This window comes from Ursus arctos, unplaced genomic scaffold (genome assembly GCF_023065955.2).
Source record: "Ursus arctos isolate Adak ecotype North America unplaced genomic scaffold, UrsArc2.0 scaffold_14, whole genome shotgun sequence".
Taxonomy (NCBI): Eukaryota; Metazoa; Chordata; class Mammalia; order Carnivora; family Ursidae; genus Ursus; species Ursus arctos.
Genome location: NW_026622808.1, coordinates 51,445,023 through 51,461,910, shown reverse-complemented (window position 1 = coordinate 51,461,910; position 16,888 = coordinate 51,445,023). Strand labels below are relative to the sequence as shown.

At 42.5% G+C, this 16,888-nt stretch overlaps 1 protein-coding gene across 19 annotated transcripts in view; it reads left to right on the top strand.

The window, feature by feature from the left end:
- The window catches only part of FOXP1 (forkhead box P1), a 571,962-nt gene that overhangs the window by 391,981 nt on the left and 163,093 nt on the right, over positions 1–16,888 (top strand). The window contains exon 1 of one of the 19 annotated variants that reach the window (XM_048226558.2): positions 11,826–12,320. The exons of 15 other annotated variants lie outside the window; for them this stretch is intronic. In XM_048226558.2, coding sequence (XP_048082515.1) covers positions 12,135–12,320 — 186 coding nt within the window. In that variant the 5' untranslated portion in view covers positions 11,826–12,134. Of the gene's footprint in view, positions 1–11,825; positions 12,321–16,888 lie in introns of those variants that run through there. 3 more of the 19 variants (XM_026501228.4, XM_026501227.4, XM_026501226.4) reach the window with 3 other exon arrangements.

Sequence of the window (16,888 nt, the reverse complement as noted above, 5' to 3'; positions counted from 1 at the left end):
TGAGCCCCATCTTCCAAATTCTTCCAAATTCCCTTGGGGAGAAAACAGACTTTCTGAAAAAAAAAAAAAAAAAAAAGGGAATCAGCTTCTATTCTGGAATCCATAGTGAGAGTAATAATAATAATAGCTCTTATATAGTGCTTACTAAAGGGCAGACTCTGTCTTAAAAGCACTTTCTGCCTGGGCACCTGGATGGCGCTGTCGGTTAAGCATCTGACTCTTGATCTTGGCTCAGGTCGTGATCTTGGTGTCCTGAGATTGAGCCCCGCGTGGGGCTCCATTCTCCGAGCAGAGTCAGCTTGAGATTCTCTCTGCCCCTCCTCCTCCAGCTCATTCTCTCTCTCTCTCTTTCTCTCTCAAATAATCTTTTTTTTTTTTTTTAAAGCACTCTCTATGTAATTCGTGTCCCACAACGTCACTAGGAGGTGGTGCTGCCGTTACTTCTACTTCACAGCTGAGAAAACAGCAGAGTGCTTAGATCAAGGTCAGGAGTGAAGTTAGGATTTGAACTCAAGCCGTCTGTCTCCACCTTCCAAATGGCCATGGATCGGGAGCCGTGGCTTTCCTCATCCAGGACACATACTGACCTCTTGGGCCTCTCCTCTGGAAGCCGTCGCGTCCTTTACCTTGAGTGCCGAGAAGCTCCAGGGTGGTTTAGGTCCACCTTTGCTTTGCTAGCCAAGGCTGACTCCAAATTTGTGTCTCGATCGGCATTTGCACAGATAATGGGAGTAATTGGAAAAAAAGGAAGCAGAAAATCAGAATCCAAAATATCCCAGCCAAGAAGCAGTAGGAACAATGAATACACAGATTGTATTTTACGACTTCCAGAATGTTTGTGCCCCTGTGTTCTCCTGAGCTGCCCCTCACCCTCACCACTCCCCAGGGCTTTCATCTGCTCTTTACAGGTGAGCCAAGTGAGTCCAAAAAGAGCTGAGTGGCCCCGTAGGAGTTCACATTTGGTTTCTCTGGGGCCAGAATGCACGCTCCGTCTTTCCCTTCCCTTCCCCTCGGCTCCCCTCCCTTCCAGGAGGTTCTTCCATGAATTTTAGACACAGGCGATGTGATTCTGTCTCTTTCCCACTTGTATTAGTTTTTTGTTTTTGCCTAACAAATGGCCATAAACTTAGCAGCTTAAAGCACCTGTTTGTCAGCTCCCAGTCCTGTGGGTCACAAGTCCAGGCACAGAGCTGCTGGCTTCTCTGCTCAAAGTTCCAGAAGGGTCCGAGGGTAGAAGGTGCTACCTGGACAGAATTCTTGTCTGGAGGCTCTGGAGGAAGAATCTGCTTGCAGGCTCATGCGGGTTGTTGGTGGAATGCAGTTCATTGTGGTTGTAGGACTGAGGTCCCCATTTCCTCGCTGGCTGTCAGCCAGTGGCCGTTCTGGGCTTCTCGAGGCTGCCCATATTTCTTGCCAGGTGGCCTCCTCTCCCTGATGCCAGCAGTGGTGCATCAAAACTTTCTCAGGCTTGGAAACTCAGACTTTCTCTCTGACTGCTAAATGCTCGTATAAACTCCCAAATATAAACCCCCTGTGATTTTTTTTTTTCCAGGACTGTTTAGATTATCTCCCTGTTTTGGGACCTTAAATTACAGCTGCAAAACCTTGCAAATCAACATCTTGACCACCAGTTGATGAACTATCTGGGACAGGGGGTAGGAAGGTAGGAGATCGCCTTAGCATTCTGCCTACCACCAGTGCCCTGTAACATTACAAAATGTAAAGACAGAAACAGGGGCCAAGTCGAAGGTATTTATTTTTCTGTCGACATTACATAAACTCCTTTATGCCTTTAGAGTTTTTTGCCACCACAATGCATTTTATATTTCAGTCCATTTGATTGAAAGCATATTTGCAATCTGTATACATCTTTTGCCTTAAAAGGATTGAAAAAGAAAAGGAATCTTTTTCAAAAGGACTGAAGAGACAGTATCATTGGAACAAAACAGTTGTGTATCACCAGCTACTCATAAGTTCATCTTTGAGCGTGTTGTTTCCACCTGTAATTTTTCAGCCCCAGTGGTCTATCTCCTTGAACTTCCTCTCTCTCTTCCTTGGCTCTTTGATTCCTTCTCCACTTGGCGGTCTCATCTTAAATATCACCTCCTCACAGACAATGTCAATGGCCTTATCTAGAGTAGGCTGGAAAAAACAAGACGTGAAGTTGTTCTTTTATTAAGGATTCCTCTGTAGTGGCTTTCTATTTCTGGATCTGTGTGTTGTCAGTATCTTATCTCTAATTTCTATTCGACTATAAGCCTTTGGAAGGGGCACCTTCATAGGCCCGATGCCTAGATTGTGCTTGGTACAAAGTATGCATCCAAAGTTGTGTTTATTTGGCGTGTCAATAGAAGGTATGGTCTGGTACTTGTGGAAAGGTAACTTTAACTTTCATATTGAAAGGTTGCTAGAATCGTGAACCAAGTTAATCATGAGGTCACTGGTAAAACATTTATTGTTTGAAAAGCACCCAGTTGGCAGTCACAAAGCTCTTGAAAGAGAGAGGAGACTCTGCAAATGGTAGAGTCAAAGAGGAGCAATTCCCATATTCTCCTTTGAAATGTGCAGTGCCACGGGGTCATCGGTGGGTGATGAGTCTCCAGGTCACGGGCCGTCTGATGTTTGGATCATGGTTTCCTGCAAATTTTCATGGCCTCAAGATAGGAGCCTCTTTCCTCCCAGGCCTCTTCTGAACACCTCCTCTCTCTGACTTCCCCTCAGCTTCACCTCCACTCCCAAGCAGTCACACAACCACTTTAGAAGGTGGTTCTCCTTGGGCAAGTTAGTCAACCTCCCTGACCTTGTTTTCCTCCTCCGTAAGATGGGTATGGTCACTCCCACTTTGCAAGGTCCTTAGAAGGACAGAAGGGCAGTGAATGCCAGTGCCATCCACCAGAGAGGATGAATGCTGTTTCATTCATTATTGGACTGTACCGTGGCTCTGCAGATCTGACATGGGATTGAAATGCTCGTCTGAACAACAGCTGGTTTTTGGAAGTAATTCAAGAAGAAGGTTACAGTACATTATAGGATTACCAGCGATAATATGCTAATTGATTTTTATCATCACTGTACCAAATAAAGACTAGCTAGTTTCAAATCGGTAGGTTGCAGTAAACGCATTTCACATACAACTCTCCAGAACACAGTTTTATCTTTTTCTTTTTTTCTTTTTCTTTCCTGATGATTCAGAAGGCACTTCAGAGCCCTGTAGTGCCTCTGGGTTTTCATTATGAACTCCAGTTAGCATTTTATTATAGCTCTTGAGAAGTGTTGGTTGCTCTCAAGTTCTAGAAAGCAACTTCCGCCTGTTCACCTTTTTCCATTCCTTAATACACGGTATAAAAACTGTCCCTTTCCATAAACACAGACCCTTCCCCAGGTGCTTGCATTCTTGGTGGTGAGGACTGTCCCGTGCTGGCTTGTGCTGGGAAGTCATACAACCAGGGCAGTCCCATCCCCGGAGCCGAGAACAACGGTCAGTGGGCTTCAAGGAGCTCATTTGCCGATAAGGTACCATAAGTTGTTCAGAACCGGTCAAGCTGTTACCACATTTCCGATGAGACCATTTTAGAGAGCAGCAAGGCCAGAGTAGATCAATTTACATTTCTTTTACATCTGTCACTGGAAAAGGACATATTTGATGCATTCTCAAGACAGGTTAAATAGTAACAGCGAATGTGGTGAGGGCAGAATTGAGGCCGCTTCTGTTGTATTTATTACGGGCATCATTTCTACCCTCAGAGCTGCAGTCCCATCTTTGCATCTATTTTGCCTGCCTTTCCTTCCCTGAGTGTGATTTAGAGAAGTCTGCACGTTGCATGACAGGAACATTAGAAGAGTGTATTTCTGAATTAATTCCTGCGGTGTGGATCCAGAACCCAGGGCCAGGAGACCCTGCCCCCTCAATCAGCTGGGAGAGTTTGGACAGTGGGCACTGTGTCTCTGCCTACGTTCCCTGTGTCTTCTCCTGTAAAATGGGGCTATTTACTTCTTATCAGAGGCTTGGGATAACGAAAGGACATGTCCTGTAGACATGAAAAAAAAAATTTCGACACCATGCAAATGTTTTCGGTTTTATTTTAACTCAAATCAGTATGCAAAATGAAGATGCTGTCGTTGCCAAAGTTGTTGGCGCCCGTTCATCATATTTCTAGGTGAAGTACGTGAAAGTGATTATAGGTAATAAATATCTTTTTTTTTTTTAACTTATTGCAGAGGCAGTTTTTCCACTGTTAATGAGGGTAATTTGACTTGGTTGAAGGATTGCAGTTCTTAAGAATTAATGCAGTAATCCAATTCAAAGATTTAAAGAGATCTAAGATTTTTCACAGGTCGCGTGCTAGTGAATGTGCTCCTATCACATAGCAGCTAATGGACTTGAACGCCAGTCTGTCATTTAGTCTGTTCGCTCACGGCATAGCAGCTTTGCCCTTGGTAGTGAGTCTACTTTCCAAGCATTGCAGGTTATTTAGAAGTGCGGTATATTTGTAACACTTTTGAGAGATAGGATCCTATTTCCCACAGCCCCTAATCACTATAAAAACTGGGGTTATCTTTCTTAATTACACGTTTGAACCCTAATCTGCTAAGGTCGGAGGAGTATCAGGCTCACAGGAGCTGCCTTCTCGCCTTTGCCTTTCTTTCTTTCATTATTTTTTTTTAGGAGGGCTTTTTCTTTTTTTAATGTATTTTTAAAAACGAATTCAGGTATCATTGTATTCATACATATAGGTTAATTCACATGAATACAAAGATTATGTGCATGGTATTCATAACTTTCCATTTTTGATAATGATGTATTATTAACAGCTAACAATATTTTGTAAAGCCTTATTTGTAAAGGATGTTGGAAATGCTCTTATTTCCCGATCCCATTATGTTCCTAAATATTAAAAATCCCATTTTGAAGCAATTAGAAGCATTCACTTCTCTTTCCACGTGTGTTCTGTAGACAGCGTCACCATACTGTGCACACAGGAACCTTTGTTCCTTAATTAGAAAAAGGACTAGAGCTCATTAATTGTGGTTCCAAGTGGTGTCTGCTTGAACATTGAGGCAACAATACATGAGGAGGAGAGACCCAGCCTAAGTCTGGGAGGCTCTCGGCAGTTCTCAGAACGTGAAAAGGTAGATAAACAGCAAAGGGTCCTGGTAGGGCTGTCCTCACATCCGGGGCTGTCCTTGAGGCCTGGCTAGCTGCACATCAGTTTTAAAGCCAAAGAGATTTCTGTTCTCGCAGAAGGAGGGAAGGGGAGATGCGACAACTGGTAGAGAAACGTAGACCTTTGCCTCTGTCGAAAGCCTATCCATATGAAGACAAAAACAGGTCAGGAATCTCTTGGGTATTTTTGAGAAGTGAGTGGACCCCATCTAGATGCATTTAGATGTTATTGAAAGTGAGTGAATTGCTGGCAGACAGGACAGAAGACAGATAGGGTTTTAGAGGCTGATTTTCACTGCTGGCTGGCCACATGGACCATCAGAGGAATCGCAAGAGTTTCGAAAGCTAAAACTCCCAAACCGAATTGGCAAAAGCCTTAGGCCCACATCAGTCATCCCCAAAGAGCCCTAATTTCCACAACAAGAACAGGCATTTCTCCAGCCTCCAGGAAACTTCAAGCATCTAAATGTTCCCAGAACATCTTAATAGTGCAAATGGTGGACTCCTCTCGCTGGTCAAGATGGAGGTTGCAGAAGCAGGGAAGCGAACAACTTAAGCGAAGGATCTCACACCACACGGGCGACGTCTTCTTGTGGCTTGTCTGCACTTGCGCGGGGAACGCCGAAGTAAAGGATGGGAGGGGTGAGGCAGAACGTCAGTTTGAAAGCCAGATGATGGAAAATAAAGCAGTTAATTTGAGGGTCAGTTCACTCTTCCTTGGGAAGGTTCTGTTCGCTCAGATCCACTCTCTGGAAGAAAAAGAACTCAGGAGCCACGAGGCAAGGCTATGGTCCTCTCCTGCCACACCTGTCAACTCCTTCCTCCTTCTCGCTTTCTCCTTCCATCCCTGCCACAGGATAAATGCTAATGGAAGACATTATTAGCAAAAGGGAGCGCTTTATAAAGGTAGCAGAGATCTGGCAGGGGGAGGCATGGCTCCCTTCCCCCCTGGGCAGATCATCAGTGGTACAGGTCAGAACAGGTGAACGTGGAAACAAATATTTTCCCCTAAATGTTCTGCCATTTAAAAAAGAGATGTGTCTAGCTAGCAATATATATATATTTTTCCCCCACCAGTATTTTTTTATGTTGTATTTCTCAGAGAAAGAAAAAAAAATAGATTTTAAAATGTAAAAACCTGTTCTTCAATTGAGTATGCAAAAATCTCATTGCAGTATTTATTCCAAACCTGCTCTCATAATGTTCAGTCAAGGAGAAAACAGCAAAAAACAGTTGTTGATGGACTTAGCACAGAACTGGATTAAATAAGCATTAGTCTACTGGAGCTGATTACAGGAATATGAAAATGCGGTATCTTAATGGTACATATTTTTATGTGGCAGCTCAGTTGCCTTTCATTCTGCAGCTAATATGTCTATTCTTATGAGTCATTTACTTCTTTAATTACCTTTTGCAGGCAAGGCACCATGGTATATTAATGTGAATGATTTTTACTGCCAGTTTATCATACAATGCCCCAGAAGTTGAAAGGCGTAATTGACTTGGAAGAACAGCTCATGAAGGAAACAATATTTAGTTGACAGCTTTCCTTGTACTCTCTGTTGACGTTTATGAGTTTACACTATGCTAAAGGAGTAATAAACACAATTTTCTTTCAATAACAGGAAAGGGTAGCTTCTAAAATACATTTGTGGAAAGCACATTTGTTCATTTCTTGAATAATATGAAAATAACACATTTCTAGTGATAAGACCTCTCAGATTGCCAATTGAATTAAACCTTTGAAGGTGCATTTATAACCTGTCTTGGAGCATTAGGAGATATTAGGGTTCATGTGATTGAATCGATTTAATGAATATTTAAATTATATACAGATTTGGATAAATCATATTTAAATCTAGGTGTTAGAGTGAGACTGTTGGGTCTTGTCCTCCCAATTTCCAGAGGGAGGCAAGACAGGAAGGGAGCTTGAGAATTGTCTGGAGGCAGATTTTCTTTCTCCAACGGGAAGGGAAGTCTGACAGTGTATTTTGGGAAAATCAAAAAGAAGGCGCAGTCAGTACAACTCCTTATAAGGTCTGGCCTTCGAACAGTTAAAATCAAGACCAAGGAGGGTCACTGCTCTTCTGGGATCTGGATGGCACGTTGAGTTGACTTGGGCCTTTGGCAAGTGCGGATTTGTCTTACCCGTTACCCATCGCTTCCACGGTCCCCTGGGCCCCCCTGGCTCCCTGGCTCTGGGCAGGCCCTGATTTGGCTCATCGGTTTAGAGGGAGTTAAACTTTTCACAGTTTTCTGGATTGTTTGCAGTTCAGTCCTGTGCAGCATAATGAAAGTTTTCTAGCCATCTGCTGTTAAGCTGGCGGTGAGCAAGGCCAGTATATCCAAACAAAGTTCTGGCCTGCCGTAAACTGAACCTGTCAGTTTAGCATAGCTTTGCTGACCCCTCCAACAAATAGGGCAGCCCTTGGTACCAGGCACTCACTGCATAGAGCTTTCAAAGGGGAACTATTTGGGGGGTGGGGGGGGGGGCGGGGGCCTGTTTACTTTTCCCTCAGTGTGCCTCTCCCTGGCTTGGACTAGTTTATACTTCATCTTTATGTGGATAAATGGACTCGTTCCCCGCCCCCCTCCTTTCTGGGAGCGGGAGGCATTACTTCTTCCTAGAGGATTCTAACTTGTAGAACAAGGTATGAGTGTCCCTAAAAGCCCATGAGATGGCTGTGATTGGGAAGGGTGTTCTGTGCAGTTACATTTGTTAAATTGTTTTGTCTTTCCGTGTTTGGGGACAAATAGTCCAGGCACTGCAAGCTCCTATATTTATGACTCACCTTATGTAACTAAGAGCGTTTCATAGCTTTAAAGGGACTTTTTTGGCCCCTTTTCTCCTGCACGTTGTGTTTTACCCTCAGAAGTTAATACACAGCCGAACTTAGCGGAGCTGCCATTTGACGGTGCTCCCGGCTGTCTGGGATGCTACCTGCTTCTCTGTTCTCGTTGGCAAGTGCAGCTATTGCTTTTAATTGCCTAGCTTAACCATAAAATAATTTCATTGTTTCGTGGTATTTTTTTTCTGTAGTAAATGTTTAATTCCTGTTTTCTCCTTAGCAGTGTTTACTTGACTATGTAGTAAATAGCCCTATACGTTCAGATTCTTGATATGTGTGTGTGTGTATACACACATACATATATATATACACATATATAAAGATACACACACACACATATATATATATCTCAACACCTGTCTAAGCCTGCCCCTAACCCTTGTTGGTTTCCTTTTGTTAATGACACCTTGTAGGTGCTGTTGTATTTTTATCTTGGTCTTGCTGTAGTGTATTTCCTGTCCAGCATTGGTTACATTTGTGTTCTGTTAAGAGGGGGCTCTGGGGAGCCATTGTCAAACCTCTGTATCCATCTCAATTCATTAAAATATCCAGGGAGAATGGCCACTGTCATTGAATAACTATGTCAGCCACTCCCCTGGCTGCCTTAGCCCCTAGATGAGAAGCAGACCACAGTCCCACACGGTAACAAAGGAAAAAAGGCACCAAAAGGATGCACGTTTGTCTTAAGCACCAACGTGAAAGGGCCTGGGTTCAACTTTAACTGCAATCAAGGAATCTACAAGGGTCAGGAATTCTGTAAGTGGTGGGGTGGAGGAGCAGAAGAAGCAAAGGAATAAACAAGGCGATACAGGCTTCCCCTTTAAGGGACAGGGAGTATTGCAGTAGTGAAAAATATTCAATTTAAAATTTAAATGAGTGCACTTACTTGGAAATACCATACAGTCATAATCTGTTTGTAAGGTGACTGACATATAAAGTGCTTTTTTGTTTTAAGGTAAAAAAATGTATTCGGGGTAGAGTTTCGGGTGTAAATGTCAGGTGCAACGTAACGTGTACTCACTGCGAGAGTCAAGCAAATAACCTTGGCATTTAGGACATTGCCTTTTAGAACATGAAATTGTATTTTGTTGTGTGTCTTTTTTTTTTTTAAGGAGGACTACATTAAGGGGTCACCTATTAGCTGTGTTTTTGCTGTCTTAAACTCAGCCCTTCTGTCTATTAAAATCAAACCACTGTGTAAACATTCCAGTGTTGTTCTTGGTCTCTACAATGGCCACGGGGATCAGGTTTCACCTGCCTGCACATCTTCAAGCAATTAGAGCAATTAGCGTGAAGCCATTTCACATTCAAGGATTCAAGGTCTATGGTGACATTCAAGTCCAGAAGTCTGAAAGGGAGAGGAAGCGGCCTGGAGCACGGCTACTATTCCATGGCCCTGAGCAGACAATTTCTCATTTAAAAATGGGAGCTCTTTAATGATATTATTATGAGGTTTTTAAATGACATATCAAAAGTTGTTTATATAAAAAAAAAAGCCCCAACAGTCATTTAATTATACTAATGAAGGTCTTTATACATGGCAGGTTTTTAAAAAAGACCTTCAGCAGCCCTGAGAAATGGAGGGTTCCTCCTTGCCCCATGGTGGTAGTGACAACATTCTTTGTATAGGAAGACTGTGTCTTAGAAGGTGTAAGGGAATGGAATTAGCATTCTCTTTTTCATGGTAGACCTCCCTGTTTTGCGTAAACATAATAACTATGGCAACATGGGATACTTAGGAGATTTTTGAAGTGTAAGTATTAAAAGTAACTTTTTTTTTCTTTTTAGGTTAGGGAGGAATAGTAGCGACTGTAAGACCCGGAACTAGGGCAGTTCAGAGATCAGTAATCAGCTTTAGCAAATCAGCTGTGTAGGCAGGAGAGAAGGTAACTTTGAAGAACAGTCTTAGAATCCAGTAGGGTTTTTGTTTTGTTTGCTTGTTTGTGTTTTTTACGTGTGTAACTAAGTTACGCAGGGATCTTGTTTGCATGAGGCGAGCCCTTAAACTGATTACATCTTTTTAAATAGGTTAGTACATTTTTTAAATCTACATTGTACTGTTGATTTATTATGCAAAAGGAGGGGGAGGGGCATTTTTAAAAAATCCTAGGATGCTGCAGAAGAGCTGGCTCTGTAGTCCCAGAAGGGTGTGCAGAATCAGGAGGAACCGCAGGCTAAGTTAAGATGTACAATTCTATTTCCCTTTAACTTAATGCTGCCCATTCGTGCCGTGTTTGTTAACAAACAGCTCTGAGGCTGGAATTGCTGGGAGAGTTACCTTTTCTTTATATGTACTGACTTTGATTAGAATAAGAGGCTTATTTTTTAAAGAAAAAAAAATTTAAAAGAAAGATCTTGTGAGAATTCCTTTACGGAATCGTTCTAGTGGGCTTCAAAGCTGCTAGGTGTTGAGCCCTTCTCTGTCTGTAGGACTGAATGCATCTATCTATTTTTGTGACTGAGGCTAGAGCGTTTATGCTCATTTGGTAACTAGCCATGTCAGGGAACCAGAGTCCCTTAGAGCTCTCTAGCCCCATCTCGAACTACTTAGAGCCCTTCTGTGGAGAGACGCTCTTCCTGACCGCCCACTTGCATGGCGTCCAGGCTATGTGTCTTTTGAAACTGCATTGCAGAGCAGATGCAGGGGGTGCTAATAAAATGCAGCATGCCGGACCCTGAGCAAGGTAAGGGTCTGCTTTTCCCCCCTGCCTTTTGGAAGTAGATTGCTAGGAAACCATTTACAGTGTCTGCAACTGGACCAGCTGAGTTAGACAGGAACATTTGAATTGGATACTCCACCCCTCCTAAAAGTGGAGAGGCAGGCATGGATGCGCTGTGCAGCTCAGAGGGGAGGTGAGGCAGTAAACCAGATCTTTCCCATTTTTTTTTTCCTCCTAGCCTAGTCCTCTGTTTCTATGATCTGCCTTTTGAACTGTTTTTGTGGCTGATCAGTTCCACCTAATATGTCTCTTGATTTCTGCTATTGTAATACTCAGGCGACATGCTGTTCTCTTCATTTTTATAAGCTTTAGATGCTTCTGCCTGTCATATTCTGGCGGTTTATCTTCAGCGTCTGGATTTGCTTTCAGACTTGAATGTCTATCAAGCTGCCGTTGCTTTGAATGTGAGATCAAAAGAAGATGAATTCCAGTAAAAAATTTCCTTCCATGAAGAAAAGATTGGGGCCTATGTAAACATCCCACTGACAGTTCACAATGAGTTATTTTAGCCGAGTATTAGCACCTGGATGACAGACAGTCCAGCATTCCATGCTAAATAACAAATCAGTGGCTTCCGTGGCAGAAGAGCATTGCTGCAACAGCAATACATTTTCAGAAGGAATCCTTTTCTTCCTCCTCCCCTTCCCCCTGTTTCTTTCTTTTTTTTTTTTTATTGAATATGGCTGTTCAGCTCCTCATCTTATTTTTCAAGCTGATTTGTTCTGCCTTTAGCAGTTTACTTTTCTTTACAGTATCTGTCAAGTTACTCGGGTGACGGAAGACAGGACTTTAATAATTAGTTTGGGGCGGGTTAAGGAGTGTTCGAGTAGACAAGCTAGGCATCTGGAGATAAACAGGTAGTTCGGTTGATTGCAGAGAAGGAAAATGTAAAGGAAAAGCAGCAAAAGCAAGATCAAGGGCATATCCCGGGAATGCAGGACGATATGTTCTTTAAAAATACATGTGACAAATTCTTCTAAAGTCTGCAGAATCTGGATTTTCTTTCTTTCTTCCCTGGTTTTTTTTTTTTTTTTTTTTTGAAAAGCATCCTGCCTATGTAAATGTCACCACAAAAATATCTCAAGAGCAGGTTTCCCGAAACCCTGTCGGTGTGTATTTGTCTGCGAGAATGAGCTGTTTGGCTAGGGCTCGGTCTGGCCAGGGCACGGTTCTGATGCTGTGTTGCTGCTTGCGGACCTGGAGTGATTTAGATATGTGTAGCATTAATAGATTTCTTCAAGGGCTAAATGCAACTTTGAAAATTACCTGCAAGCTCCAACTGATCTTTCAACTTTGAAAGTGAAGAATTACTTGAGGAATTCTTGTGGTTTCTTTGTCATTTAGTGAGAGCCCAGCAGCTACTGTGGAGGCAAGCGTCCCTGAGGTTGCCTACAAAGGGCAATGTTCCAGTGTGTTTTCTCCTCGAGTGTGCTTCAGCCGCACAGCACTTCCTGTTTATTCAAACATCTTTTTTACCACTCGGCAACCCCCGCTTCACAGAAACAGCCAGAACCCATCTACAGCAAGAAGACGGAAATCCAAAGGCAGACAGTGCGAGCTCACTCCGTCAAACTCTTCATTTTCTCTGTAAGTGTCCAGAGAAAAAAAAAAAAAGGAACATTTTTGCGGGCTTAAACTTTTAAACTAGGGATCTGCTCCTGCGCAGACATTCTCTGGAGGGCAAAATGAGATGATCCAACTTGTTTACTGCTTCCTCTCCCCCCCCTCCACCTCCCTCCTCTCTCCATCAAAGGCGGTTTTCTTTTTAGAGATTCGAGAAGACCGGTTGGTTCTAAGTCCTTGTTAATTCACTCTTGCTTTCAAATGGGTCTTGGGATACAATCAGCTAAGTCAGCAGCCGAGTGTCGTCAGGACGGTTGTATAAATAAGCTTGAATGTAGTTTCGAGCCCTCTCGGCTTATTTGTGACTTTGTTTTTTGTTGCCTTCTTTTTCTTCCTGTTATCACAAGTGGTGAGAGGGTGCAGGGATGGTGGCTTTTGTAATTCTGCCTCTGCAGAATTGTCCTCGGATGTTTGCATCATGACACCGTCATCACTTGTGAATCGGTCTTGATAATATTTGTACCAATTTCATGCCAATAAAAGTCAGACTGCTGAAACAAGCACGGTCATTATCTCATTCATATTACTATTGTTTAAACGGAGTGGGCTGCGAAAGGAAAGAGAAAGCCCGCCTCACTTTCCGCGATGGTTGTTAACTTTGATGTTGGAAAGCTCTTTTCAAAATTCTCATTGTGGGTAATTAGTATGGCAGGGAAAGCCCTTGGACCTGGGCTGCTGCTTCGCTCTGTGTCGAAGAGCGGATGGGATTGCTCTCTGAGTCCTTTCTGGTGAAATGAGTTTCTTAACACAGGGTTTGACATTTTTTTTTTCAAGGGTTCCACCTTTTCCTGTCTAATGTCGTTGCCCCTTGTGCCTCCCCCCACCTCCCTCCGCACCCCTCCCCCAACCCTGACCCCCAACTTCACTATAATTGGTAAGCCAGGTGCTAATTTTTTTTTTTAACTATGTACTGGTCAGGGAATAGACAGGAAATGGAAAATTAGCTCTTTTGATCTTAAGGGAATTGTTATTGCTCTGAACCTTGTTTGTTAGTCCCCAGACTAAATATCCTTAAATTTTATTGTCTAAAACAGCATCTGTTAGAATAGAGAAAGAAATAAGCTCTGTAGCTGTCTGAACCTCTCATGGAAGAAATACCTAAATAAATTAAATAAATAAGTGTGCGTGTGTTGCTATTGCTATGCTGGCTTTTTTAATGTTCAGAAGTTGTTCTACTTTGCAGGGGAAAAAAATTATGTTTGCGACTGCCTTAAGGACAATTTGTTTAACAGTAGGAGTAATTGCAGGGAAAATGGAAAGAGTGACTGGAGGTATTTACTCAGATGTTAGTGTAGGTGTGGGGGCCGAAAACTCAGTGTGGGAACAGTGGGCTGCTTTTCTTGGTATCTCAGTCTATTTGATGACCATCAAATTTCCCAGCTCGCTGGTTTTGTTTTTTCTGGATGGCATGTTTGATTATTTATCAGAAGGGGAAGGGAGTAGCTGAAGCAAATAAACATGTGACCAAGTTCTGTTTTGTTTTCCACTCAGAAAGCCATGCCCTTTAACAGATATACAGAAAATAATAAATGCATTGTTTTATGATAAAAGGAAATTATATGTGTCTTTTTTTTTTAAAGGCAAGTGAGTGAGTTAACCCTTGAGACTCAGGAGACATTTTGGCTTCTGAGAATTTGCCAGGCTTTTTACTGAGAATTAATCTATTGTGTTGTATGGATTTACGGTGCCGGATTTCCCAGGATTAGTTGTTCAGCAGTTAGGCTTTTCTAGATGCTCCGCTTCGTTATGCCTGCCTCAGTAGCTCTACTTCTTCGAAGCACCTGTGTGTGTGTGTGTGTGTGTGTGTGTGTGTGTGGACAGATCAGTAGCCCCAGCAGAAGGCTCTGTTCTGACTTTATATCTAAACGTGAACAGTTGAGTTAAAGGAAAATATACTGGAGTTTCTGTGACTAGTGTGCAGTGTAATGTATTCGAGGCCAACTTCTGCTCCTCTCTTAAAGGTGCCAGGCAGATGCTATAATGCCAGATAATGACGTGTGCCTCATTGTCCTTCAAAAACACCTTCCAGACTTCAGTATTATGTAACGCATGTGATGATCTTCGGGATTGTTATCTCAGATCGAGGCCTCCAGAGACAGAGGGAAAGGCCCGAATCTATATTAAGTGTAGATTTTTAAAGCAAGCCCGCCAAAAATATAAGTTTGTCGTTGTCGTTTTAATTCTCAGGTGGGGTTTGCCTAACTGTACGCAGATGTTCTCTATACTTACGCTCTCGCTGACATATGTGTGCCCACCAGCACCTTTTTAATAATTTCGAGGATGGTTTTCTATGGAGGCTTCCTCTTTCATCCACACCCTGACACATCCTGAAAAAGTGATGGCCATGATCCTAGCACAGTGCCTGGCCCTGTCGTATCAAGCCCTATAAGTCACAGTTGAAAATCTGCTTCCTTGCCTATACTGTTTTGGAATGTGGATTGGAAACGTGCACACAGAGGGATTCCCTCTTCATTGACTATATAAGGGAACAGTGCAGCCGACAGTCAAACACAGCACAGCCCCCACCGGTCTGGCCCAGCATGTATGTCCCTGGGATGTGGCTTTGCTCCGGAGAGGGTAGCGATGGAAGCAGGAGCCTCTCTCCCTCCTCTGTTGTCATCTTGGGTGACTCTCCAAAAGGCAGTTGGGTTGGATAATCATACTTTGTACTTACAGAGCCTTTGTCTGTGAAATCAAAGTGCCTGACTAATGCTAACTTGTTAATACTCAGAACACCCTTGGGACATAGGTAGGCTGCAAAGATTATCCCACTTTTGAGGTGGGAAAATGTCCTGTTGTTAAAATAGTTTACAATTTCCGGGTGTGTCTGTACTTAATGGTCAGGCTAGACCTGGAATGGGTATGATCTGGATGCCATGAGAAGCATTTTTCCAGTGCCATATTCAGCCTGACCACAGGCAGTCTCATGAGAAAGTGTTTTACCGTGAAGAAACTGGACTGGAAAATATAGCGAGTGCGCGGTGTTGATGGTGGGGAGGGAGGAGTCAGGGAAGAGTATTGAAGCTTCATTTTCATCTATTTAGGGTCGAAGTTAGGATTTTGTTGTTGTTGTTGTTGTTAAGATGCAGTATGGGCTGGGATTTTTGATTTTTGTTTTATTTCACATTAACTCAATATGATGTTGGCAATTTAACTTCCACAAAAATCAAGTTCATTTGTTCTCTGCTAAGAAACAGACAGTGCTTATTGGCTGTGCAAAGTTGAGTCAGAAGTTACTCTGTCGTTGGGTGCTTTGGGGGCAAAAGAACTGAAACATTCTGTTAACTCTAGATGTTACTATGTGATTCTTCAATTCTGGTGCGTCTTAAGCCTCCCTGCTGTGGTTACTAAGCCAGTGAAAAAATTAGTCATGTGCCATTTGCTGTCTAAAGTCTTTTGTTGAAAGCTTTTTCAGAAGTCTCTAGAGTAAGGTGGTAGTATTTAGGTTTTTTGGTCTTCGGTACTGTTTATTTGAACCTGAGTATAGAAATTAGATTTGAAAACTCTCTCTTAAAAAATGTGCTTTTAATTTTAAAAACTAATTTTCAAAAGACCATCAATAATATGATTCCAGTTTTGCTTAAGGAAATTACTTCCCTTAAGCATACTCCCAAATGCTGACAGTGGTACCAATATGTAGGTGATGATAGGACACTTTATTTTTTCTTTTCCTAATTAATGTAGGCATCCTCCATATCTTCTACCAGGAGCTTATCACTTTCATAATCAGTGATTGTGTGTGAAGTGCTTTTAGAAGCCACTGAAGAATCACTTACTGAATGTCAGACCCTAGCCTGTGTACTTTACATGTATTGATTGTGATGTAGGAACTGTTACCTCCTCCCATTCTTACAGATGAAGGAACCGAGGCACAGAGAGGTTAAGTAACTTACCCAAGGTCACACAGCTAGCAGGTGGTGGAGCTGGGGTTCAAATCAGGTAGAATGGGTTCACATCCAGATAGAATGACGGGTGTTAGCTCTGCCACCACTCCGGCTGCTTCTGGGTAAATGCATTAATATTTCTGAAAGCTAATTTCTTTTTCTTTGGAATTGCTGTGATTCTCTCAAGGTCAGTAATTCCCCCAAGTTCCCAGAGAATCCCTATTTCTTCATACGTGAGGACTCAAGTTCCACCTTATGCTAAACAGGGGTTACTGGAAGTTCCAAAAATCATTGTCACACTATGAGCACAACTCAGTGAACACGGCTGCCCATCTGATGAACCAAGTTTTGTTTTTCATCTCCTTTTTAAGGAAGTGTTCTTAATTCCTTGACCAGAGCAATCAAACCTATTTTTCTTTTACCCTAGTCCCTATCTGTAGCATATGCATTTATATTTATATAAGAGATAAAATCATCAGGAAGTTTCCTATAAGATTACCTTTGTGGCTTCAATTCTTCCAAACATTTCTAAATTTTTGTTTCCTTAAAGATCCGTTCTGTTTAGCAAGTAGTTCTAGTTCTCTGCGAATGGAAGAACTCCAAATCCATGGATCTGTGGATTAGTGGCCGTTTTGGCTTGTGTCATTC